Raw genomic sequence first — 26,437 nt, 5'->3', positions numbered from 1 at the left:
ACACAAAGTCCAGCTGCAGCTTCGGTCTGCTCTCACTGGGGACCCTTGAGTTGGGTGCAGTATATTTTTCAAGGTGCTTGAGAGACAAAGATTCAAGGCTGAGTAAAGACTGTAGGGACTGGGGGGAGCTGTAGATGGGACATACCGGTACGCCAGGGTTCTTGACGGTGATGCAAGGTGTCGTTGCTCTTAATGCTCCACTTACGCCATGATAGTATTTAAAGCACACCTTAGTCTCCGCTGTGGAGAGGACACAGACACCAACGATCACCAGGGTTACTTTCTCAGACTTTAAGGCAAACACGACGCTCATGAAGTCCACTCACGCTCCATGAAGTAGGGTCCCGGCTCCAGTCTCCACACGATCTGACCCCTCTGGGTGCCGTTCACGCCGCGATTCTTGGAGTCCCACACATTGGCCACACACGTCTCATCTGAGAAACACACACATTTACACTCAGAAGCTGAACATGTGCGCCTTCTGTTTCAATAATGCACATGGACGCTTTGGTGAATTAGGCAGCTGTAAGATGCTAATCGCTAAGGACACAAAACAATTAACATAAGGAGACATTTGGCAAGGTCACATACTGCCCCAACAGCTATTGAGCTACTGACTCACTTAATGAGGCAGTAACATGCACACACATCTCAGCAAGATGGTGACTTATGTAAACACATAAGAGAGTCGGAAGCTGCTGGTTTTAAACATATTTCTGATTCACTGAAGTCAACAGAGCGAGGAAACACGAGCCAAAAGCACCGACATCATGAGTTGGATTTGGTTTCATGATCTGTGTGTTCACCTGGACACTGATTTCAGGCTTTAACTCACAGTGTTCATTCTTCTTCAGTTATATTTTTGTCAAATACCGGACAATTGGACCTCTTTTGACCTTGAGAGGAAATGTCTCTTTGGTTGAAGAGCAGACAGCTCACAGACCTGTGAAATGTGACAAGGAGCTCAGACTAGACACTGATTTGTGAGGAGGTCCCGAGCCAAAAAGGCGCTGGTTTAATCTGGAGCAGTACACTGTAAAGTAAAAGCTTATTGTGTCTTTTAGTGGAGGGAAACTCTGCCCTCAGGTCGTAAATCACAGCCCTGACGCTGCCTGTCGAGCCATCAAACATTTATGTGTACATCCTGTGACAAATGGCCCATGTCCTGATGGATCAATGCTGATGTCCGTCAGTCACACACACACTCATTTATACAGTGCTCCCCTTGCCCCCCGTCACACCAGGTCACCATCAATAAAGCCTGAGCCTTTGTTGGTGACAGCAAATCAGTATTCCTCACACACACACACAAACAGCCACACCTGTCTGACCCATAAACTACAGCCTGAGAGTGTGACAGACACACACACAGGTCAGACGGCAGGGAGAGGCTGCGGCGCTCTGGCGGCTCCAGGGGAGCATGGCCGACAGCCAGGCTGGAAACAGTTTCCCCTGGGGAGAACCGCCCGAGAAATCCCCCTGCCTGTGGGTCAATACTGCCCAAGAACTGCAGAGTGGTTGGAGGCATCACCTTTCCCCTGCTTTCTCTAACTCTCTGTCTGGATAGAGGATTGTCCACTCAATCGCATTCACACAAACACACACACAGACAAAATCGGCCACCTGTGGTTTGAGATGACCTTAGCTTTTGTGAAACGGTGTGTATTTCACTGGCGGCTGAAAGCTGCTGTTTCACACCTGAGCCCGAGAGCTACAGGGGATCACCGAGCCCAGCAGACAGACTGTGAACAGAGACAGGCTTTTATCTTCAATTAAACTCAGAATGAATGAGGACTAACAACAGCAGCCAGTGAAAAAATATACTTGGATCAATGCTATGTGGCAGAGCAATAAAAAACAAACCTGCGTGAAAAAGAGCTAGACTTTATGCACAGTCCAGAGAAAATGCTTGTGAAACAACTAAAACGTCTGCTTATAAAATGCCGTTCACACAGATCTGCGTGCCTTTCTTGTATAGTTTTGGGACAGACAAGCATCACTTCATATCACACCCACCGTCATTCAACAGTATGTCACGATAGGACGAGGAGGACGCACTTAAAATGATGCACGTGTGCATGAGAAAGAACGTAACATGAGAAGAGACATACTGCTCTTAAATGCTACTGACGCTGAGTCAGCATCACTTTCTTCAGGACAACCGACGGCCTTTCATCACCATCTTCTTCCACACACACACACACACACACACACATGCATGCACGCACACGCACACACACACACACTCCATTAGCCAGTTACTGCAGCAGCAGTGCAGCTGATGTAATGCTCCAACCTTGAGGAGATCAGTTTCAAGTCGCAACCTCTTCAATAACGCTATCCTACAGCAAATTTTATTACACCACTAAGCAAACAGGAGGACAGACGTGTGGACAGACAGGCAGGGGGACAGACAGAGGGAGAGGCAGCGTGGCGTTGAGAGACGGGAGGCAGGAGACAGGCGAGAATGATGATGATGAGAAAGCAAGAATAGACCACAGCAGAGGTCCATCTGAGAATTAGCTGTGCACAATTAATACCTCACCGGACAGGGAAAAATTAATACCAAGAAACTTGCACTGCATTGGGTTTTTTTGTGATGTTACCATAAAATTAATGGTCAGAAAAGGTTGTTTTGTGTTCGCGGTACCATGATACAGTAAAATGTATTGGTGTGTTTCTAGCCAGCAGAGTAATAATGATGTTAACATGCTAGCTTCCACCAGACTCAAAGGCAAATTATTTGTGGCAAGACTGCAGTGGTTAGCAGGCAGGATGTTGGTCTATTAATGCCATAAACCCCTCCCCAGAACAACTGTCCAATCACAGCTTAGCAACAGTAGCTAGGCATGGCTTACCACAACAACTCCAACAACAAAAACAGCGGCGTGTAAGAAATGGATTAAACAGTGTTTATCTGTTTAAACTTCAGCTTCAAAGTTTAACACGCTAGGCTAACTAGCTTACTACCTACAGTCGTAAACTAGCATTACATCCAAGACCTGGGAGCATGTCATTAGCTGACAACATTATTTCCTGCGAATGTAAGTTAAATCAGAAAGGTTCAGCTAGTCCTCGATGCTATCAGGGTTGAGGCTAACGTTAGCGACTCTACCTGCACTTTATGGATTTTGCAAAGTCCAGTCAGATAATGTGCTAATTCTTGCATGAATTTCAAAACAAATATCTTAATTCCCCCTCCTGAAACAGACTGTACCACACTTCAGTGGAGGAGGGGGCAGATTGAGTTTGCTCACCGATGTGGTACAGGCCAATCCAGTCAGTGGCATCCACTTCCTCCTTGATGTCCCAGGAGATGACCAGGTGGCTGTGGCCTAGAGTCAGCTGGTACGTAGACGCCGTGAGTGACGAGCGGCTGTCCGACGTCACCAGGTCCGTGTCACTATTGGCGCGCTGGAGCCCCACCCCTGCTGCTTCCGGTTGGCTCCCAGACGACATAGCTAATGACATAGTGGTGGAGGACGCAGAGGTGGAGGCTCCGACTGCGCCCTGCACCGTCAGGCTGCGGAGGTTGTCGGGCCCAATCGTGTACGGCCGGGTGTGCGGGGTGCGCCGACGGACCGCCAGCAGGTGCTCTCGGGCGCTGCCGTTGGTCGACGAGGAGGAGGAGGAGGAGGCGGCAGTGGCGGCCAACGCCATGGTTACCGCGGGAGAGGAGGCGGAGAAGGAAGGGGGCAAGAAGCGAGGGGGAGAGGAGGAGAGCTGGGGATGGTGATGGTGGTGGTGGTGGGAGTGGGGCTGAGGGTGAGGATGGTGGTGATGGTGATGATGATGGTGATGGGGGGATGAGGGGGCAGAGGAGGGGGATGACTGGGGGCGGGGGCGAGGGGGGAGGACGGCCGTTGTGAGGGAGGGGCGAATGGTGGAGGCCAGGTGGGTGGGCCAAAGAAAACAAAAAGGAAGGGGGAAGGAAGTTAGGGAAGAGGAAAGAAGGGAAGGAGAGATGCAAGTACTTTAGCTTGAGGGTGCCCCCGCTTGACCAAACTGCAGAAGCTATGAATGGCTGGCAGTTGAAGTAAAAAAAATGGCCCCACTGGAGGTCCCACGTTCCACTAGCTGTCAATCATTCGTGAGGCAGTTTGAACCATAGCTGAACCTTCTATCGCTCTTTTTTCCCCTTTTCTCCCTCTCAGATCAGTCACGTTTCCACTGTGAATGTCGCTGGTGTCGATTTATCCCTCTTGCCATCTTGACAAATGTGTCAACAGCACAGCAATGCCTTGCTTCAGGGCACTAAGGTATTTTGTATATCATCCAGGTACCCATTACGACACAGGGAAGCGAGGGAGGTGAGCGATGGGCAGAGAGAGACGAGGAATTAGGGATGAAAGGCGATCCGGGAATCCTTCCGCTGGTCTTTCCGGGGAGGAGGGGGTGATGACGGGGCGTTCCTATGGTCCACAGGGGGGAGAGGGGTGGAGGGAGGTTGGACACCTATCGGAGAGAGACAGAAAGAGAGAGGAGGTAAGCCAGATGATAGGGGAAAGAGGAGGAACAAGAACAGGGATGATGGTCAGTATCTTGTGGTAATATTTTGTGTCACTTGTGATGAAGATGACTAAGTGTAACTACTCGGGGTAGAAAACAAACTATTGAGGAGATAGATGTGAGGAGCTGCAAAAGTAATTCAAAGAAAATGTTTAGCACTCCCAGAGAAAAACGTTTTGATAGCTGCATGTTGTGAGGAGAGCGTCTGCGCTCTTTATGGTCTGGGATGTGCATTTTGCAGCTTTTGCAGCTAACTGCTATCAGTTGCTATGCAACGCTGAGCTAAGATACGCTAATTTTTCAGCTTCAGATATAGATGATGCACGGTGCAAGAGCGCAAATAAATAAATGTATTTCATAAAAATGTTGAGATTTTCTTTTAAATTCACGTCTCAGAATCTCATAAATATACAAAACAGTTTTAGAAATAATTCACAAAACCGACAGTTTTTGTAACTGCACCTCTAAATTGATATATTCTGGATACACATTTCCTCAAAATTCACCCTTTGACAACATGAATTAATGACTCAATCTTTCTATATTTTTACAGAACTTTGATACCACTACAATGTCTTCATCACACAAAGACAGACCTTACTGTCAGCCACACAATGACTTTGTACAGATGTCTCCACGCAAGCTAACTAACAAGTTCAACTCCACATCCTGAATGGATAGAAATAAAACCAGATCCCGTCAACCTTTCAACACACACACACTTTCTCTCATTCATCTTCTTTAAGTTTCTCATTTGCTTTATCTCGCACACACGCACATTGGTTGCCATGGTGAGAGATGATTACGCCAAACCGCGTCTCAGCTTCCGCACCAGTCACGTCAGAGCTGACGTTCAGGCGCCACTCCCCTCCTTCCTCTCATTCTCTCCATCCTTCTTTCCATTATAAGACTGGATGTGCGCTCACACACAAGCACACCGTACCCCTTCAGGAAGCTTCGAAATTAGCTGCGCAATGTGCTGCTGACAGCGAGCGAGAGGGCGAGAGAGGTATACAGGAAACTGCATGAGCTATAAATAGACTCATTTTCAGAGGAAACGTTGAGGAAAAGTTGTACAAGTTCGTCCTGCCAGTCTGAACAGTTAGAAGCAGTGTGCCCGCATGTTGTGATAATTAATTTTAGCTTGAAACATGATCGGTACATTAAATCCTGTCAGAAGGACAACGCAGTTTCCTTATTTTCCAAATAATTCCAAGGTTTTACTGTGGAACAACCTCTAAATACTGTTATTAACCACAATGATGTGAGAGATACGACAATAAAACACTTAATAAACTCATCTCTGTCTCTCTCACACTCACATCTGGACAGTCTTATAAATAGCTCTTGGCAGAGGCCTGTGCTTAGCATGTTGCTGGTGGCAGAGTTTATAGCCACTGGTGCCCAAACAGCCAACACACACACTCACACACATACAAACTCTTGAACATCACAGTGAAATGTCTGCAGGCTTTGTACCAACAAATTAAAGCACACTCACACACCCTTCACTCTCCCCTTCTCTGAAAACACTCCAGAAACTCCATCCTGAGAGTGCACAAACACACACTGCAGTGCTGCCTCTTGTCTATATAAAACTAATCACACATACATGCACACACATGCACACACGTGAAGCTCTTGGGAGGTAAGTGTCCTTGATCCAGCAGCAGGATTAAAGCAGAGAATGGGGGGGATTTAATGTTGACAGAATGCCTTCTCTAATCCGCTGCATTACCACACTGCTTCAATCTGCAGCTGGAGCCCCGTCCACCCGCCCGCCTCTGCAACTACATCTCCATCCAGCTGTCCGGCAACAGAAACGCAACAGATCAGTGTGTGTGAATAAAATGCAAATTAGGTGAAACTCTGCCTCAGTGCATCTAACTTTACTGTTATTTCCTCTAAAACTTTGTTGATTTATGTTCATTCTTAATGCTAAACTGCGTTTCAGGAGGAATTTAATGATTTATTTTTAATAATAACTTAATAACTTCTTGCCTGGTGCACAGGATTGGCTGTTTTTCAATCATGATGGGTACACCTGATGCCACATGGTGACTGGAGTCCGTCACTGGACCAAGACGTAGCTCATTTAAGTGACCGCAAGTCGTTCGTCCAACCTCCTGCACACCTGTTGTTAGTGCACAGGTGTGTTGATTAGCTTACTCTTTGATTTCACATCGATACCGTAACGTCTTGTATATTTTATCATTTAAAGGATTACTTCAGTGATTTAGTATTACATTCTAAGTTTATCATGCATGTTTTAAACGATACGAGCTTACGTTCATTAACCATTACAACCATTGTTTCCACAAGTATACTAACCACGAAAAACCAAACAGACCCACTGGTTCCAAAACTAGCACCTGACCAGCGACACATGCGGGTGGATTTTCCGTCTGGCGACAAAATCTATCGTCCACGTAGATGTTTGTAACAAAATAATCATGTAATAAAACCCCATGTTGACAGTTTTTACCACGTTTTGGTGTCATTCACGGACGCGCCGCTTCTGTCCCGCTGTCTGTGTCCGAGTGTCTACGCATGGTGCATTCAGGTGCCCCGCACAAACTCCGAAATCTACTGCGCTTCGTGCAGCAAAGCGCGTGGCCGAAAGGGACTACATGATGCATTCAAGCGCACCTCGTAAACTCTGCAATCTATAGTCTAGGTTATTTAAAACAGGTTAAATTTCCAATTTTCTTGGTTTCCCTTTGTTGAAATACATAGGCCTACACCTGCCATTAGTTCCCTGTTCTTTCACTACAGCATTTTTAATAATTAGATGCTAAAATCATAACAGTATCCCACTTTCAATCCAAGGCTGCACAGATGTTAGCATGATTACAACATGTGGGTATGTGTTCAGTAACTTTTTCTGTACCAGCATTCTGTGCAGGTTATTCAATATATATACACACACACATGTACACACACACGCACACAAAATAGTAAAACAGTAAAATTTGGCTCCTGGAGACTGGGGCACAGTGACTGTAGCCATGCACACGCACATACACTTCTATATAGTCTCACCGTCTGCACTGTCACAAGCTGTACATGTCCACACACTAATAAGTCAGTGTATGAATGTAACGATCAGTCACACTTTATCCACACACTACCTAAAAGCATTACTTAATAAATGAAACATGGTCTGGTCCGGTACAGACTGTTTTTGGCCTTGGTCTGGACTAAAAGAAGCTCCACATTTGACCCTCCCCGTCTGGTAAACACCAAAGTATTACTGTAAACTCTGTTACACTCATACCATGACTTAACTTGGAACGACGTAACTTTGTGAAGATTTCAAATGCATTATTTGTGCAGAGCCAGCAATAATATCTGTGTTATAACAGAACAGGTGCATCAGTGCAGTGGGATCACTTGACTCTCTATTAGTGTCAGCTCCACTTTAATTTACAAACAGCCTGATGTTCAAGGTCACATTTAAAGGCTGAGCTATTAATACCTGACCTGTAACAAAACCTCCCCCACTCTCACCCCTAACCACACCTCCCCGTCCTCCTCCTGCGTATTCACTGAGCTGACCTTTGGCCTTGGTCAGCCTCAGTCTTACAGCCCAGAATTCCACATTAGGCATGCACTTAATATCCCTTTGCGCTCACACCAGCTGCTTAGCACTTATTTAGGTGTCAGCCAGTACCAAGCGCCACATTTATCCCCTAATGCAAACTAAAGTTGAACCAAACCAACCTGAAGTTTGACTCCTCATTTTCAGTGGCAGTAAAACACTATAAACAACGATGCTGATCCTGCAGTTGTAATGTACATATTTCCAAAAGAGGATGATTAAACTTAAAAAGGTGTTCCAGATTTCACCGACACCAAGTTGCCCAATCAGAGCCACGATCCTGCTGTGTGCCAATGGTTGTTTCTTATGGCAGTGGTGGGCATCAAGGGTAGCATGATTTCAGTTTCTCTGTACAATATGAATCAGCGATATATCATTCTTGAGCCTGTCATCAGCTTGACATGTGGTACTGCTCTGGACAAATGCATTTCTGTTCTACACTAGCGTGACATAACACTCCAGAGAAATATTTCTAATGTAATGATACTGCAAAGACGTTAAATCTAATGAAATGATGGATGGACGGGAGGCAGTGTCTGGTTATCAGAGGCAGCCAAACCCATGAAAGGAGCTCATAACAAAACATATCTGCATACTTTTCCACTATTTAACCTCAGAGCTGTGAAAGTCTGCCATCTGAGGAGTGAACACGGCATGAGTTTCTACACTGGTCTCCCAGCTTGCATAGATTTCCCAACCCCCCCTTTGGAGAATGTCATGTTGTATTTCCACCTCAGCAGACTGCAGCTCTGTACAGGCTGAATTCAGTAGCAGGAGGTGGTTGGTGGGGAGGCGCACACACACACGCACAGGTAAAGTGGCACACAAATGCACCAACAAATACTTTCACTAACACACACAGGCAGAGGAGACAGTGAGCAGATTGATGGAGTGTACAGACTGGATCACAGAGCTGACTCATCACTGCCCTACTGCCCCGACGCCTCTGAGACTTTGAGTGTGTGTTTGGTCATCTGAGCTGGGTTTTGATTTAGGTGTGTGTGACTGTAAGCTTTTAAGGTTGGAGGTGAGCTGCTGCAGTGGCAGGGCTACCCCATCAGCTTAAAAGGTGCACTCCCTGATGTAATTACTTTGTCCCAAATCCCAAAACAGCTTCCTCGGCTCACTGTTGACACTGAGCTCTGTCAACTCATTGTTGATAGTGTTCAGGCCCAACCTAGACCAATAAATGGACCGATTTAAAACTGAGTTATTGCTATTATGAAATACTTATTAGTACAGCTTTAACATTATGTGTTGTATTTTTTTTTAATCTAAAACCAAAACATCTGAAAAATCTCTTGTCCATGTGGGCCTTCATACCTGAAGTGTTGTCTGTACTGTGTGAGATAGAGTAAATGCAACCTTTCCTGCAGCAGCAGTTTCACATCTGCAGAGTATTTATAAATGGTGAGACTTTGTGACTAAATATACACACAACTCGGTGGAAACAGACCCAGGCACTGACATCAATACACTGTCAGCCGATGATGGTGGAGCAACGCACACAGGCTGCAAGCGATGGAAGTAATGCACATACGCCCAAAACCTGCCTTTGATTTGGTACTACTTTCATCCTACGCTAAAACAAAGCAATGATGGGTGAGTGCATGCACATTCAGAAGTGTTTCCTATAAAAACTAAACATTTGTGGGCAGGAGGATCAGCTCATCTCTCTGACTCTAAAACTCTCCGCTGAAAACAAAATACTGCTACTATTCTTCAAGGTAGGGTAGCGTTTGTGCCTGTACAGAAAGGGGGCGACATTATTGAATTATGCAAGTGTCGGAGCTTAAAATCTGCACTTGGCAAGATTCAGATGTAAAGAAAGAAAAAAAAAAACACATCAGCCTAATTAAACCACAAAGCGGAGCTGCAGCGAAGACTGACCCTGTCCCTGAAGAGATGCCAGAAATGTGTCCTATTTGCCCAAATAACACTGTGGTGTTGGGGTGGTCCACTTCTCTGTCTGCTGGGAGAGACACAGCCAGACATGAGGGCAAAATACACACTGTCCCTTTAACTGCTTCTGCCTCTCTGTTAACTTGCAGCTCCTCTGGTTGGGTGTTTTGTGATCTGGATGACAAATAAGTTACATTTACTCAGTTTCTAAAAAAGTCCTGGGACAGGACCACTATCACACAGCATTCACACACACACAGTCCGGAAATAGCTGTAGCGTGATTGGAGAACAATGAGGCGGTCCCGTCAGAGGCGACAGCTTCCTGTCCCCAACACACCCATCACATTCCTCTGTGCCAGTTTGTGTTTTCGTTTCAGTGCGTTCTTGTGTTTCTAACCTTCTGCAGACCACAGTGCCCGATCCAACGTGACAGAGCTCCACCAACTGTGCACCCAAAGACAAACTGCTGGTGGGGGGTTAAAGCAAAGGCTATGGTTAGGTTTATGTCGCGGTTTAATAGGAAGGATTAAAGGAATTATTGTACATTTTTGGGAAATATGCTCTTGGACTCTTGTGGGGAATCAGATGAGAAAATTGATAACACTCTCATGTCTGTATGAAAAACATGAAGCTAGAGCCAGCGGCCTGTCAGCTGAGTGGAGACTGCAAGAAATCACTACTCCAGGCCAAGAAATAGTCTGGACACACTGCTTTTGTCTCTGAAATAAAGGTTCATTGTTCAAAAACATAACATAACACAATTTTTTTAACTGTATATGTGACGCTTTCTAAAGCCTGATGATCAAGGCTACTTTGGACTGGAATTAAGACTTCAAATCTTCTACAGAACAATACCAATGTAGAAATGGCGTTTGAAAGAAAGCATTATCCGAAATGCAGGAGTGTTACAGAGGCTAAAAAGACTAAAAGTCAGGATATCTTGACCTCTGCTGCTTCTTTTGACTTGTCACTTCCTGTGTGTTGAACAAAGTCAATGCCTCACATTAAGTACTGGTACAAACGTAATGAATCTAGGTTTGGCAAATTATTCTGTTACAGCCTCATTTTGAAATAACGTGGGTTGGATTATACATTTTTCATGTGGCCTGGCAGCTTTAACATCAACCACATATTGGAGGTATTTATTAGATTACACAACATTGCTGTGAGTTTTATCGCAGAGCAAACGAAAAAAGGTATTTTCAAATGTAGATCTGAGGTTTAATTCCAGTAAATGCACAGGACAGGATGCACAGGTAACGAAAAGCAGTCTCAAATATCGGGTCAATAGGCCTTGTAGTCAAAAATAGGCTCAATAAACATGAGAATCTCCCTGCAGAGATGAAGCAGAGTGGTGATGGATCCGACTTCAACTGGACCACTACCCTGCTGAAGTGTCCTTTAGCAAGACACTGGAACCAAGTAGGGTTCCAGTGTCATTGGAGAAAAAGATCAATGATATTACTCCTTTGTGAATTATATGTAACACCATCCAAAAGACTTATTGTACACTGAGGGATGCTGGAGTACACATCCAAAATAAAATGTTTTGTTCAGATTAGTAATAAACACATCTCTGCAGGTGAAATATCGGTGCATGCTGAAGAAAGCCACATCCTCATTGTTAGCCACACATCTCAGGCAAACACAATGAGGAGCTCCCCAACGACCTGCCAATCCATTTCCTGACAAACATAACCTCAACCTGCACTGTAGTTTATCATATAGAGATTACAATCAGGGTCAGATCCTGCATGAAGCTATTAGAGAGGAAAGAGGAGATGAGCTGTCCTGTTATTCTGGGATTGATCTGATTGTGTGAGCACACTACAGGCCTGATCTGATTTACTCACATTCTCCAGCACTGTGTGTGTGTGTGTGCAGCATGAAATCACTGTTGACCAAAGCTTCTTTTCATCCTGACAGCAACGCATGCTGCTGCAGGACAAACATGGCATTTTTGGCTTTGTTGTCGTTGGTTAGGCCTGTATTTGTCACTGTTGCTGCAAGTGAAGCCCATCAAGGCATGACTTCATCAGCTCACAGCACCAGCCCAGTGATGGGTGAGAAAAAAAAATACTTGATGTGTAATGGCTTGATCCTGACAAATCAGGCTGCAGGATCCACATCAAACCACCTGATGTACAAAAATAAGATAAAATAATCTATTATTACACACACGAGACACGTCGCTTACCTTTGCTGCGGTGATTTAAACGTCGTTTACAGCTCCCTCCACATCCCAAACAGATCCCAGAAGCCGCTTGATCATGGACGACGGCCCGGGTACCACCGACTCTTCATCGGCTTCCAAGCGGGATCCGGCGCTCCAGAGCCCGTGCGCAGCGCCGCCGCCTCTCGGTAGTCCCAACCTGCGGTCGAAGCGAAACCTCCCGTCGAAAACGTCCGCTTTTGTTTTTGTCAATCCCGGCGTCTAAATCATGGTTGCCGCCTCGTCCTCTCCGCGGCGCCGTTCACTTCTCGGTGATGTTGCCAGGCTGGGTGGAAAGACGTGTTCATATCTTATTTATTTGGCTGGACCGCTTCACATCCGCCTCCCCGTTTCCGCTCCTTCGCACGCTTTATCCCCGCTCCGCTGACGCTCCTCCATGCCGGACTGAAAGGGAATCGAAGCGCAGTCTGGTTATAACATATTCACATAACAAGCAACTTTTCCCTAAAGCCAGGCCTTGTTGTGGGAGTCCATACTGGCCGAGCTCAACATCAAAATAACTGATTTAACACCTCCCACCACCACCCCCTCCTCTCAGATCCCGGGTGCCCAACCTGAGGGTCGTGGACCTTAAAGGGGTCGCTAAAGGTCGCTCCCTCGCAGAAATTACAATCTGATTTGTTCACCAGATATGATCTCAATGAGCGGCGTCCACATGGAGGCAGTGATGCTGTTTAATAAGGGCATCCCAGGATCAAATGTCACACAAAGGAGGGGTAGGGGTTAATGGTGTGAATATGCTACAGAGTCCCAGCCAATAGCAGGTGTTATGGGAAGGCAAGAAGGGGGGGTGGCAGACCTGGGTACCACAATCACTCATTAAGGGGTCTCATTAAGGAACCAAAAAACATCACACTTTTCTTTTCAACATAGGTGATCATATTATTGAGTGAGTGGGGAAGAGGCCCAGAAAGCTCTGCCCCTCCTTCCCCCAGCAGGCCTGTCCCGCCCCCGGCTCTGGCCTAGATGGAGTGCAGTGACCTGCGGAGGAAACATGATGGAAGCAGACGGTTGGGAGAAGAGAGAGGGAGGGATTTGTCAAATAATCCCACCGCCTTAATCCCGACAACAACAAAAGGGAAAGTCTGTCCGTCCATCTTTTTTATCACACTACTAAAATAAAAAAGACAAAAAAATAAAAAAAAAATCACAACATAGAGCCCGAAGTCCAAAACATCACACTTATTTTTATGATTCAAAAATATAAAAACATATTGCACTGAAAATGTTTTGTAGAGCTGTCTTTACAAAATGGGTTTTCACAGTAGTTCTGGTTGAAAATATTGATTTCTTGAACAACATTAGCAATGTGCACACATTTGCAAATGATCTAAACTAAACTTTATCCGACATAAAAAATCAAATATCTGCAGGGACTCTGGGGGGGGGACAGTCTAAAAAACTGATCAGGTGCTACTTCAGTCTCAGAAGTCAACTGTCGAGGTGATAAAGCTTTTCAGTGCATTTGCTGAAACGATCATTACAACTGATGATCCCATTCATTTAGCATGGAGAAGATGGAAAAACATAGATACTATGAAAACATATTAAAGCACAGTCACACACATCACAACTGCCAGGATATATTATGATAAGACCCAAAAGCTGTTAAATATGGAGGACAAAAAATGACTTGTTCATGAATCAATAAATACAGAAATAAACATGAATACTGACGTGAATACATAAATTATTAAATAGATACATGTTATAAAAATAACGTTTCACTGTCAGCTGACCTTTATACACCACCAGCAGCTCAGATGAAACTATCCTGTGGCCAGTAATGCTTTACAGTGACGTCCCACTGATGTCATAACAGAAATCAATACACAGAACTAGAGAAGTTGAAATACATAGATAAACTGATGGGATTTGTAAAATTAAATTTTTAGTCCTCCATATTTTTTATAAGGTGGTATTTGCGGGGGCTGAATCTTTGTCAAAAGCGCTGCCACAGATGAGGATTTTCTTTGCGTGCACTTTCAAACAACGCAGTGCGTGTTGATGAGCTGCCGGGCCATCTCCACGTTCCCGCTGGCCTGGTAGATGAGGGAGAGGTTGAAGGCAATCTCCCTCCTCAGATCCACCTGATCGTCTGGGATACCCTGCAGGGAGGACGAGTGGTGAAAGCATGGAGAGAGGGACAGACAAGAAGAGGAAAAGATCTCATAAGGCTGCATTATTGAGGCCTCCTGGAGGATTGTCTGCACACAAAAACTGGCCCATTTATCAATGCCCTGATTAAAAGTGAGGGAGAAGTTTCTAAATTTAAAATCACAATGATACAGCAGGCTGAGCATTCAAACGCTGTCAAGTCAGCATGAGGAAAGAAACCGTTAGGTGACGTGTGTTGCGTGCATACGAACTTCCAGCTTCTGTGCAGGCATTGCAAGAGCCTTCTGGTAATAATGAATGGCCAAATGTGTGAGGCCCATCTGGTGCAGCGCTCTGCCCAGGTTGAACATGCTCTCCTGGCACTCCCCACGCAGCTCCACGTACCGCCACAGGAAGGAGAAGCCCTGAAAACACACGCGTACGTATTTAGGAAAAACAGACTAGCAGATGCTAAAAGCTAAAAGACGGTGTATGATACACAAACACTGTACCTTCAGCACCAGCATATGTCTTTTGGCTACATACTTCTGCGATGCCATGTGGAAGAAGGTGAGGCCGACACACAGGCTGTGGAGCGGGTTGTCGGGGTGAGTCTGGAAGGCCTGAACATACTGGCCTGAAGACACGTTTCAACATGTGTTAGATGACTGGAAAATTACCGACAAATACTTCCTCATCCAGACTGAGCGGAAAAATATCACCAAAACTGATGACAGCCTGCTCGAGGAAGCGTGGACTACAATCTGCTCACTTTATGCCTGTATTCTGGTCATATTTCAGGCTGACGGACTAGAGTGAATCCTTAGACTACAATGCTAGACAAGAGACATGCTTATTAAAGGGAGTGTGTGGAATTATAACATATACAAAACAGTTGCATCCCTGCAACTATATTGTTAGTTACTTTTGCAAATAGTTTTGAGCAATTAAAACCAAATAAATACATTAAAAAAGGGATTTCTGCTATGTTAGCATTAGCCATATATATTTTTTATTTAGCTTTGTAATGCATCTGCAATCCAGAAAAACACGATACCAAGCTGAGACAATGGCCAAGAGGACAACGAGCGAAGGATGCTGCAACATCAGTTTTCAAACCAGTTTGCACTTCAGGAGCTAAAATATGCCGTTCATGTTTCGTACCTAGAGCATGTTTAAAGCTCCCCGACACCATGGCGTTGTGTCCGCAAAGGACACACAAGGCGTGGTTGTCGGGATGTTTTAACAGCAGACGCAGACAGAAGCGATGGTGGCGCTGGTGCTGCGACGTTATCGTCAGCTGAGGAGAAGGAAAAGAAATGACCCAGACGTTTGATAACAGACAGAATTTAGTATTTTTGTCACTGATTAAAGCTTTTATGTGCTTTAGAACACGGCACTCTTAAATACGCAATTCTGATCGGTCAATTGCCAAGATTCAGTGGTGTTTATTTCTCGATAGACGACCGGCTGCTCAGGTACTCAGTTGGTAGGGAAGCCATAGCAACAGTCATCGACTAAAGGGGCAATCCCTTAATGTACCAAGCTCAATAACAAATTGGCAGCTGATTTGAGAAGCAAAATATAGAGCATTTTGCTTTTCATTTGTTTGGAGAGGACAAAACACTTGACGTGTGGCTGGAGAATGACATGTCCCCAGCAAAAAAGACCAAATAAAAAAACAATGCTGGACCAACAGGATAAGCAATATTAAGGCACAAGAGACTTGAGGACACAGAGATTGACCAGACTGAACGCGGACAGACACGAAAAAACACCAAGAAAAACACAGCATGGGCGAGCAACGTGCTAAAATACTGCTCAGTGGAGACAAAACTGGAGACAGCTTTTTTTTATGTATGACGCTGAACGCCAAAATCAGCTGCTGCGGGACTTTTATCCATCAGTACAAAATAACAGCGGTAAACCAAACTCTGTCTCCAGCTACGTCTCTCAGGTCTGGGATATCCCGTCACTTCTCCATATTTGATATGATCACTGTATAGAAATATGTTATTCTGCCCGCCAGCCTGCACACAGTGTGAGGCGGTTGCTACGCAACGTACGCATTTACTTTCAGTGCTGCTGCGTAGTGACAGCAGTGACAGACGAGACTGGGCTAATTTTAAATCAACAAAATATGTTTTAATCATTATTTTGTGTCACATTATTGAAGTCTTTAGTACTAGGCCGTGTTCTAAGCAGGATAAAGCAGAGAGAGTAGGTTCAGGGTTTGTGTCTCCATAGGAACCTACTCACTCTAACCTATCATCCCTTACATATTGTGTTACTTGTTTCATGAAAAGGTGCAGAAATATGTTTAGCACACCTGGTTGAAAATATTCCAAAGCTGAGGCAAATCCACGTTTTCCATCAGCAGCAATCTGTCGAGACAAGAAAGACAGACAGTTTATGTCTAACTTTTCAACAACTGACAACATACAGGTTTGCAACTTCTTCCCCGCCTGATGCAGCTGTACGTGCGAGTCGACCTGATGTAGTTGTAGGCCTTGTAGTAGTTGTTGTCGAGGATGGTGGCGGACAGGCCGAAGAACTCCATCTCCTTCCTCCGGGGTTTGTTGTCGTAGAAGGAGTAGAACTCCATGGCGGACTCCACCAGCAGCTCGGCCTCCTCGTAGCGCTTCACCTCGCACAGTGTTCGCACGCAGCTCACCAGCAGCTGCCACCAGTCCTCTTTGGACAGAACGTTGGTTTTACCTGGACAGGGAACAAATGTCATCACTGTGACTGCGTGTTTGTATTTCAGGTTTAGCAGTTTGAATGGTTTGTGAATGCTGCTGTTGAGTCGGTATCTGCCTTGGCGCTGACGTCAGTGAGCTGATCAGGACACCAAACGTCACAAATCCACATTAAATACAGTTTTCTGTTCTCTCCGTCTTCTTGCATGTACTTGACAACAAATGCACTTTCATGCAAATGTGAACACACATCCAGCAGAGCCATTTCCACGCTCTGCTCCCCCCGATCACTGCTCTCTGCAGTGAATGAAAGGACGTAAATGGAGTTACTGTGGGGAATATAATTAAAGCGCCATGTGGTCCAATCACATATAATACATCTGAAATATGGGATTTGACTATGAATACAGCCCACAGTGCAGATATCTAAACTGGATTTCTGTTAACCCCTGATGTCAAGCAAAAATCTAGCTTTAGCTAGCTTGTTGCTAGCTCCATATAGCTTTTTTTTAAGATAGAGTTTCTACAATCTTTGTCAAGAGGTTGTTTAGAAATTCTGCATGGATGAAGCTCAGAGATTGAGTCCTAACGAGCCGCTATTTGTAGTTAATGAGCTGAACAATGCAAAGCTTCAAATGAGGTCCTTTAAGAGAGCGATGAACAGGTTTGTCTCCACATATGGCAACTGTTAATGCTGACAGTGAACAATATCCGGCCAAATGCTCTGTGTTCCTTCTGCCAACTGCAGGCTCTGTGCACCAGCCAGGCAACCAGGTATGAAGACTTAAAACCCACAAACACACACAAATATGCATACCAGTGTTGTCTAGATAGGCGGCTTCATGGTCAGCAATTTCTGGCAGCATGTCTTTGACCTCCGCCAGCCGCAGGTGACTTTTGCCCGACACGGTTACAGAGCGCACACACACCTTAGCTCGCTGCATGGCCACCTAGGACACACACACGTTGTTTGAATCATTTGTCAGACACCGGGAGGTGATGGAAATGCAAATGGGCCTTCTGCCGTATGCACACACGATTCCATATCAGCTTTGTGTCACCTTAAGCAGCATGGAGATCATTGTGATCATAGCATCCAGGTAGTCCTGTGTTTGTCCCTGAGTCTTCAGCAGTGTGGAACGATGCAGCAGCAGCTTTAATTCCTGCAACCGCAGCATAAACAGAGACATGAGTACAGGCACACAAACACAAGCCTCTTAAGAATGAGATATTTGAAAATGTTTGACTCCAGCTGGCGCGCCCTTGCCTTCTGTGCAGCCGATGAGTCCTGTGCCAGGGTTTCGCTGTCGTACATGGACTCCAGGGCCTTGAGGGCGCACTCCGGACGACCTAGCTGCTGCTGCAGGGTGGCCAGGGAGAGCCGGGCCTCCAGGTGCAGCGGAGCCATCTCCACCACCTTATTGTAGCTTTCTGCTGCCACCTCCATGTGGCCCAGCGCCTTCAGACACTCTGCGTGGGAAACGTGATGAAGGCCTCTTATATAACAGCGTTGTTCATTTGCTCTAGCCAGCCAAACAGAGGGGTCATTTCAAATCCTGTCTTGCACCTTAGCTGCAGTTTCACACAGTGGAGAATCTTTTGGATGTGTGTTACTGCAGAGACGCCTCTCATCTCAGAGGATATTTCATTAATAAACCGTTTCTCTTGAAAGGTCTGAACCACGGAGCTGAAACTTTTAAAGTGAAATTAAAATTCACATATAAAAAATTTGGATATACTACGAACTGTTTTAAAGAGGTGTTGATTCAACTTTATGGTCATTTTGGAGGGCGTGTTGCATAAAACACGTGTTTCTGTTATGTAGCTGATCCTCACTGATATAAATGGGGCGGGGGAACAAAAAGAGGCTATGCTGAATGGTTAGCCTAACTTGCTAGCTTCTGCTTTCCAATTGGAATACAGACTTAACAGCACATTGAGTTCCACATGCAACATCTCAAATGGCTACAGGCTGATAACCAACGCTGTGTGGGCTTGTTGAAGAAAAGCAAAAAAAAGCTTAATGTATTAAAGCTTTGAAATCTTCACTTTGAGATATGTGAATCAGTTGTTCCCACCTGCATGCCGGAGCCAGACGACAGCCAGGTTGTACTTTTCGGATATAACGAGGGCAGACAGCAGAGGCAGAGCAGACATGTACTCGCCCTGCTCCAGGTAGGCTTCACCTACATCCAGGTACAAGTCACCGATCTCCTCTGGATTCTGCTCCATCAGCGATGACACAAGTCCCTGTGAGAGGGTGGAGAGTGATGGAGACAGAGGGCTATTGCCTCAAAAACATCACTCCAAGAAATCAATATCTTTAAATGAGGTCAGATGTAATCAATAATGCCTTGTTTGTTCTGTTTACCTCCAGGGGTGTGTAGACATGCAGGTGAATGAGGCAGACCATTAGCTTGGCCCTCAGGTCCACTGGGACGCTGTCTGGTACCTGTACATCCTTAATTTCACCTGGAGACACACACACACACACACACACACTTCTTCATCTTCAATGAGCGTTACTATGTTCAAAAATAACAGCTATGATTACAGCTTCTTTGATGGTGCTGAGGAGTGTGGGAGCTGTGAGAAAAATTCACAGCTAAGGCGTGAAGATTGTTAGCAGGCAACATTTCAAATAACACAACAAAGTACTGTGGCCCTTTGAAAATCATCTGACTCCAGTTTTCCCTTCACATAGGCTGAACGTCAGTTTTCTAAGTCTGTTTTTGCTTTTTGAGCATATGATTACTCACAGCAGCTGATTAAAGTCCTTCAAACGGGAGCTACAGCGGCGTGTAAAAATCTGCTCCAAATTTCTGTGACTGTGAGTAGTTCGGTGAGGACAAGATGGAATGAGGCATGAAGTCAAAGGTGAACCATCCTTTCGACATTTTAAGCAAGACTGATGCACAATTTTTGTTTTGTACAATTTCAGGGTGGAAAAAAGAAAGCAGCACCATGCAAAAGAAGAAAGAGTCATTAGCTTGATAGTGCTATGGCTTGTTCATGATCATCATTCGGAAAGGCCAGGTGATGCAAATTTAAGAGCTTTATAAATACTCTGACTCCTCAAACCTTGTTCCGCATATCAGCTGATCTGTAAGCAGCTGCCAAGCACAGCAGCTACATTTTCAGGTAGCTGTTTCCTCAGGTCAGGATGGAAATTAAAAGTAATCTTGCTTAAAATATTACAGAAAATTGTCCATTACGGCTAGTTTAGCTGTAGTTTGGCACAGCTATGGTTCGTTATTGCTTACTCGTAGCCGACCGCCGCAGAGTCAGCCGTGTTGTGGCTGGTTGCTCGCAGCGCGTGGCGTTCGGTAATGACATCATCCACGTCAGAAGTAGTTGTCTAGAGACGCCGGATGTTGATAACATGCCACCACGGGCTCAGAGGGGAATAGCACCAGCATATCAGAACAAAATATTGGAATATGAACGAGTTTCGCCGCAGATTATGCGTTATATAGAGGCTGCGCATGGATGCCCCGAGTACTCGCATTATACGGATATACGCGCCGCTCCTCTGGGGCTAATTTCTTCAAAACGACTCCAAATGCCACCAAAGTTGTCTGGCTGAGTAAATGGTCGTATTTAATGCTACAAATAAGGTCCAGGTTGTAAAAACGAAAGTTATCCTTTAATGTTCTGCTGATTGGAAATCAGGTAATCTTTAACTCATTTAGTTGTGCACAGTAAAAATTATTTTGATCAGGGGCGCCCAAACTTTTGCATGTCACTGTATCTCTCCCATTTTCTTCTTTCCCTGCAAATGATGTGCACTTCATGGTGAAAGTAAAAACGAAGCTGTATTTGTTTGAAAGGTGATTAAAAAGTTGACATTTTGGAACAAATACGATTCACACTTTTTTGCACATGAAAGGGGAAACATGATTTGAAAATAAATGACAACAATGAAGCACAAGAAGAGCTAATTTTATTTTTTTAATAAAAGAACACAAAAAGACGTCTTTTCTCTCTCTGTTCCTTTTGTTTTGTTTCTCTTGTGTTGACTTCTGTTCAAAGCACTGATTTGTCCTCCCGTCTTCCCTGATGAATGAGCAGCAGCGTTTTAGTGCCGGTGCTTTCAAAGACAAACACCTCTTGTCTCTTTAATAAAGAGAGTCAGGTCTAAAACATCCCTCAAGCCAATAAAAATGTCAAATTTATTACACCTCAGAGTATTTTACCACCATCTGCATCAACAAGCTAGCTACTGTTACTTTACTGCTAGAGTGGCTGAGGTTAGAAAAAACACCTTGTAAGCTTCACTGAGTCAGACATCAGTGATCCTGAATAACTGGGACCACGAAGCTAAACTGACCGTGAACATCATTAGAGCCCTGAGAAGTAATAACTGTGACCAAATGAGTCCAGTCCTCCATGGCCAATCTTTTTCATAAAGTCCCTATCTGCAGCAGCAAAAGCTGTTATTCTGTAAGGTGATGTATAAATCTCTCTATATATAAATAAACACTTTCATATACCAGCAGAAACATTAAAGCCTTAAACAGCGTGGGAATTACTATATATTCAGCCTTAATTATGGTTAGCATTGTCACCATTCTGACGTTCTTTTGCCTCATGATGGACAAACTTATAAATAAGTCATGTTTTTTCACAGTTAAACTTTAAGTAAGACTGTTTCTGCTGCCAAAGCAGAAAGAAAAACTAGAGACGGTGCAAGAAAATGTCTGAAGACAGGAAATTTTCACTAAACAATTTGTCCTGTTTTAAACCCAGATTGGACACATGGTGAAAAAAAATCATTACCAGCATCTCTGATAGAGTTAACTGATCTCTACAAATCTCTTTATTGCTCTTCATTATTTGTCACTCTATAGCAGGCATGTCAAAGTGATTCCATAAAGGGCCGTGTGGCTGCAGGTTTTCGTTCCAACCAAGGAGGAGCACACCAGGCTGGAATCAATTAATCAGCTGATCTCAGTCTTCAGCTGATAACTAATGATCCCTTGATGTTGATTGGTTGGCCTGGTGTGCTCCTCTTTGGTTGGAACGAAAACCTGCAGCCACACAGCCCTTTATGGAATCTCTTTGACATATGTGCTCTATAGTAAACTCACTATTTTGGCCACATCAGGATAGCATGGCAATGATGACTCAAGATCTCAGGTTTTGATCTGATCTTTAGACCTGAATCTCCTACACAACATGTTAGTCGTTCAGCATGGGTTACCATGGTGATCTACCCTGATGAAAAGTGGGCCAGCTTCATGATAGCAGAACACTTAACTTAAACCCAAAGATAGCAAACTAACCCATTTATCCCACTTTGTGATTATTTAAAAACATTCCCAACATATCAACATTTCTGCTTGTTGTGAAACTGCAGAAGAAAATGACTCGTTTTTGTTAAAACTGACTCACCGTTCTCCTCTGCCGCCGTCTCCTCTGCTGTTTTGGACTTTGTGTCTTCGTCACTGCTCTTCTCCTGCCCCTCAGTCGTCTTCTCTGCCGCTTTCTCCTCCTGCGTTGGCGCCGAGACGTCTGATGTGGATTCATCCCTGATCAAAACTACACCTGCAAACTGGCCCAAGACCTTGGAAAACACACATGTAGATGCACTCATTAAGACAAAACACACCTCTTATTAGCTGTCTGTCTACAAGACGCTGCTTCACTGCACACAAACACACGGAGGTGTACCTGCAGGGCCTTGCTATACTGCCGGTTGGCGATATAGAGCTCAGCTGCCATGTTGACGAAATCATCGCTGACCAGGCTGGGGTGTCGTGCCAGAGCGTCCTCTATAACACCCAGAGCTGAGGTCAAGTCACTACTCTCATAGTAACTCCTAAACAGAACACACACAGATGTGAGCTCTGACAGAGATAATCCAACATCTGACTCTGGTTTAAAAACATATCACAACTAAACTGTGGTGTGATTCTGACAATCTGTTGTGCCAGTCTCTGTGAGTGAGGATGTAGATCTGTCTGTATGTGTCCTGTACTTAGCCATGTCCTTGGACAGCTGCATGAAATGCTCTCCGTCCTCCAGCGGCAGCAGCGACAGGATCCTGCGGTAGCCGTCCATGCAATGTTTGTGCTCGCCCAGACGCATGTGGAGGCTGGAGCGCTCCCACAGGTAGCGCACGTTGGTGGGGTCGTATTTAATGGCTGGGGAAGCAGTGAGCGAGGAGTGGAGTACATCAATAGTGATAGCACGGCTGAAACTAATGATTATTATTCATTAATCTGCTCATCATTTTCTCGATTAACTGATTAATCATTTGGTCGATAACAAAAATGGTCAACACAACTTTTTATTCCCAAGATGCGCTTCAAATGTCTCATTCTGATAAGGCTGCAAAATAAACTGAATATTGATCTCAATTTGGCTTCCCACAACTAAACGAACGCGATCTACTGATGTATTGACTTTTAAAACAGGTGCTCCGAACATTTCAGCTGAGACTTTGAGTGAGTGCATTGAGTTTCATGCAGTGAGTCTGCAGAGAAAAGATACGATCTGCTGTTGAAAACTTTTTGCACTTATTTTAGCTTTATGCTACATATAATTGAAATCTTTTAATTTGTATCTTGAGTGTCAGACTCACCCTTTGTGTAGCAGACAATGGCCTGCCGGATGTTGTCCTGCTCCAGAGACATTTCTGCCAGTCTGATCCACTCCTCGCAGTCGGAGGGGTTCAGGTGGGCGGCGATCAGACCAAACTGCAGCGCTTTGTCCATGTCTTCATCATCCTCGTAGATCATAGCCAATGTGGAGAAAGGCTCATAGGCTAGAGGAGCTGGAAGGGTTTAAATTTGAACTTTTATTACTGACTTTGAACACAACCATCGAGTCATCTGCTACAGCTAGCCTTGTTCTGATCTCTAACAGCACACGCATGCGAGTTGTTTCGTACCCTGTCTTATGATCTCCATGCACATCAGGATGGCGTCCTCTTTCTCTCCCCTGGCGTAGCGGATGTTGGCTTCTCCCATCAAGCCTCTCAGCGCTCGGGGCAGCTTGCTGCGATGACGCCGCTCCTGCACAAACGTACACAAACAGTCAGAAACTAACACACATGAAGCGCTGGGAAAGCACAGCTACAGACTCTTGCCTCCTCCTCCTCCTCCTCACCTTCATCATCTTCTTGTTTTCTCGACTCAGCTCCATCTCCAGCGCAAACACGTCCCCAACCGTCGGATCCTCCTCCTCCTCCATCTCCTCTTTCTTCTTCCTGCGTCCTCTCCCTCTTCTCCCTCGCCTCCGCTTCTTCTCCATCTCAAACTCCATCTCCTCCACCTCCACCTCCACTTTTCGCCTCTCCTCTTCCTCCACTTTGTAATCCTCATCATCTTCATCATCCAGATAGCTCAAGCTGTCCTCTTCTTCCTCGTCTTCCTCCTCCTCTTCTGAAGAGGGTAGGTCTGGCGTTCCTTCCAGCATGGAGGCGAAGGCCAGTTGGACCCCCGGGCTGACTCCCTCCTCTGAGAGGAGAGTTGTGTGAGCCTCAGCAAATGATTCGTGGCAGATTTGCCCCACATTTCGCCTCTCAGGCTACATTAAGACTACAACTAATGATCATTTTCAGTATCAATGAATTAGTAGATTATTTCCTTGCTTAATCAATCAGGTCTACAAAATGTCAGAAAACTATGAGGAACGCAATATCTCTGAGCCAAATCAATGTCTTCACATTGCTTGTTTTATGAGTTTGCGAATATAACATGGCAAAGAAAATCAGCACATTGAAGTATTTGTTTAGTCGCTAAGAAAAAACTAAGAAATTCATTCTTTGCATTCTAGTAGGCTTCATACAGGGTGTCCCATGCTACTTTTCGAGGTCGTTGGGACCACATGCAGCCTGTCATTATTAGCACAATGCCCATACACCAGTTTTGCTACCATTATTATGCAGAGTGGGGTGCATATCTGTCCGATGTATGGCTGTAAGTTAGTGGTGGAGGGTGTTGCAGCTGTAAGCAGCCTGAGAGGAAAACTGCAGGTACAACAAAATCAAAAAAAGCACTGTGACCTGCTTCAAATGTTTTTTCAGGTGAAATAAAGAACTGACATTTGTATTTACAGTTAAAGCACAGCGCTCTTTTCTCAAGAAAAAAATACTTTTTTTATTTAATGAAACTCACCATTTATTCCTAATAACATTACTAATTTCTGTTTTGTTCTATTCAAGTGACCCCGCAGATCATAAGAGTGTGACAACATGCAAACAACACCAGGACCCTGCACCTGGACCATCATCTCCTGTGAAACCAAACCGTCCTGGATTAGCATCAAAGCCCCATTTCAAAACCCAACCAGTATCAGACGGACAGCAGTTTTACCGGTCTTCGGCATCTGTGCTGAGGTAGAGGGCTGAGCATCGTCCTCCAGCTCTTCAGTTGACACCTCAGACTCCTGACAGGACACAACATAACACCTTTATGACAGCTTAGCATTTTCAGACAATTTCAACAACCAAATACAAGCCTGTAACCAGTGTAGATGTGAAGGGTGATAACTAGCTAGCAAGCTAACTAGCTAAATGAGTTTTGCTAGTCGCTATAGAAATCCAGCCAAAATTACCATAATTTATATTTTACCTTTGCTTTCCGCTCATCCCTCCGCTTGTCAAACTCCTCAAAAGTTATCCTACCCTCTAGGTAGTCTATTAGCTCAGCGCTGAAAGCAGACATCGCTGTCCGCAACTGTGTGCGTGTCTCCGGCAGAAGCTGTTTGACGAGAAAAAAGATGCTTCTTCAAAACAAACTGCGTCACATCGCGCTAAAGCAGTAACACAATATAAACTGATAACAGAAGAAGACGTCCTCAACACTCGCGGCTGCGCTTCAAAAGGACGCCGGGCGCCCCAGCACGGTGACCTGCAGTCACGTGATCTACAACAACTTCCGGGTTACCGCTGCTACCTAACTCAAAACGATAACGGTGTTTTGGCGACATCTAGTCGTGAAAGGCGAGAAAGCACCTAAATATTACCGCTAAATGTGAGACAACGGAAATTAAGATAAAGTGAAAATCAATATATCAATTTTGTAAACAAATAGCATATGAAGAATTCATGTAAAATCTATTTTTATAATCTAAGTACTCCGACTTTATGTTTTATTTTTTATAACACTTATGTAGACTCATATATGATATATGATGAGCTTATAAAAAACATGGTGTTTATGATTACACCACCCAACAGCACAGTATTGTATTATGGTATCGATATAGTGTAAATAATCAGGTTTAATAGTTACAACTAACTCCTTCTTGAACTCACACACATAAATGCATCAGTAATAATAATCAAATAATTCTAATTATGATTGTATGACACTCACCAGGTGTGTTTTCCTGCACTACATGAGCACTTTTATTGATACTTCAAGTACATTTCACTAATATTTCTT

The 26,437-nt window shown here is 44.7% G+C and overlaps 2 protein-coding genes across 5 annotated transcripts in view; both read right to left on the bottom strand.

The window, feature by feature from the left end:
- The window catches only part of hecw2b (HECT, C2 and WW domain containing E3 ubiquitin protein ligase 2b), a 31,799-nt gene extending 19,117 nt beyond the window's left edge, over nucleotides 1-12,682 (bottom strand). For all 4 annotated transcript variants that reach the window (XM_041965972.1, XM_041965973.1, XM_041965976.1 and 1 more), the window contains exons 1-4: nucleotides 12,211-12,682; nucleotides 3,258-4,455; nucleotides 327-434; nucleotides 146-240 (exon numbers count right to left, since the gene is read on the bottom strand). In XM_041965972.1, coding sequence (XP_041821906.1) covers nucleotides 146-240; nucleotides 327-434; nucleotides 3,258-3,660 — 606 coding nt within the window. In that variant the 5' untranslated portion in view covers nucleotides 3,661-4,455; nucleotides 12,211-12,682. The remainder of the gene's footprint in view (nucleotides 1-145; nucleotides 241-326; nucleotides 435-3,257; nucleotides 4,456-12,210) is intronic.
- A 749-nt stretch (nucleotides 12,683-13,431) lies between these two features.
- gtf3c3 (general transcription factor IIIC, polypeptide 3) lies at nucleotides 13,432-25,877 on the bottom strand. The gene is made up of 19 exons (XM_041966220.1): nucleotides 25,622-25,877; nucleotides 25,364-25,436; nucleotides 24,156-24,505; nucleotides 23,938-24,061; nucleotides 23,629-23,820; nucleotides 23,023-23,188; nucleotides 22,716-22,863; nucleotides 22,437-22,608; nucleotides 19,414-19,514; nucleotides 19,121-19,292; nucleotides 18,310-18,512; nucleotides 18,104-18,205; nucleotides 17,860-17,992; nucleotides 16,836-17,061; nucleotides 16,673-16,727; nucleotides 15,508-15,643; nucleotides 14,856-14,980; nucleotides 14,616-14,768; nucleotides 13,432-14,354 (listed from the first exon to the last, which is right to left on the bottom strand). Exons 1-19 carry the CDS (start codon nucleotides 25,712-25,714, stop codon nucleotides 14,232-14,234), a joined length of 2,847 nt encoding a protein of 948 aa, XP_041822154.1. The 5' UTR covers nucleotides 25,715-25,877; the 3' UTR covers nucleotides 13,432-14,231.
- Between the last annotated feature and the right edge of the window lie 560 nt (nucleotides 25,878-26,437).

The sequence above is a fragment of the Chelmon rostratus genome, chromosome 24, assembly GCF_017976325.1.
Source record: "Chelmon rostratus isolate fCheRos1 chromosome 24, fCheRos1.pri, whole genome shotgun sequence".
In the NCBI taxonomy this organism is placed as follows: Eukaryota; Metazoa; Chordata; class Actinopteri; order Chaetodontiformes; family Chaetodontidae; genus Chelmon; species Chelmon rostratus.
This window is presented reverse-complemented; position numbering and strand designations above follow the sequence as displayed.

Excerpts from the sequence above, each read along its gene's own strand:
- gtf3c3 (XM_041966220.1), bottom strand. The coding sequence starts at position 25,714 with ATGTCTGCTTTCAGCGCTGAGCTAATAGACTACCTAGAGGGTAGGATA. Across the intron at positions 22,609-22,715 it reads AGTATAGCAAGGCCCTGCAG|GTCTTGGGCCAGTTTGCAGG; the intron begins GTACACCTCCGT and ends GTGTTTTCCAAG. Across the intron at positions 14,981-15,507 it reads GAGCTTTAAACATGCTCTAG|GCCAGTATGTTCAGGCCTTC; the intron begins GTACGAAACATG and ends ACGTGTCTTCAG.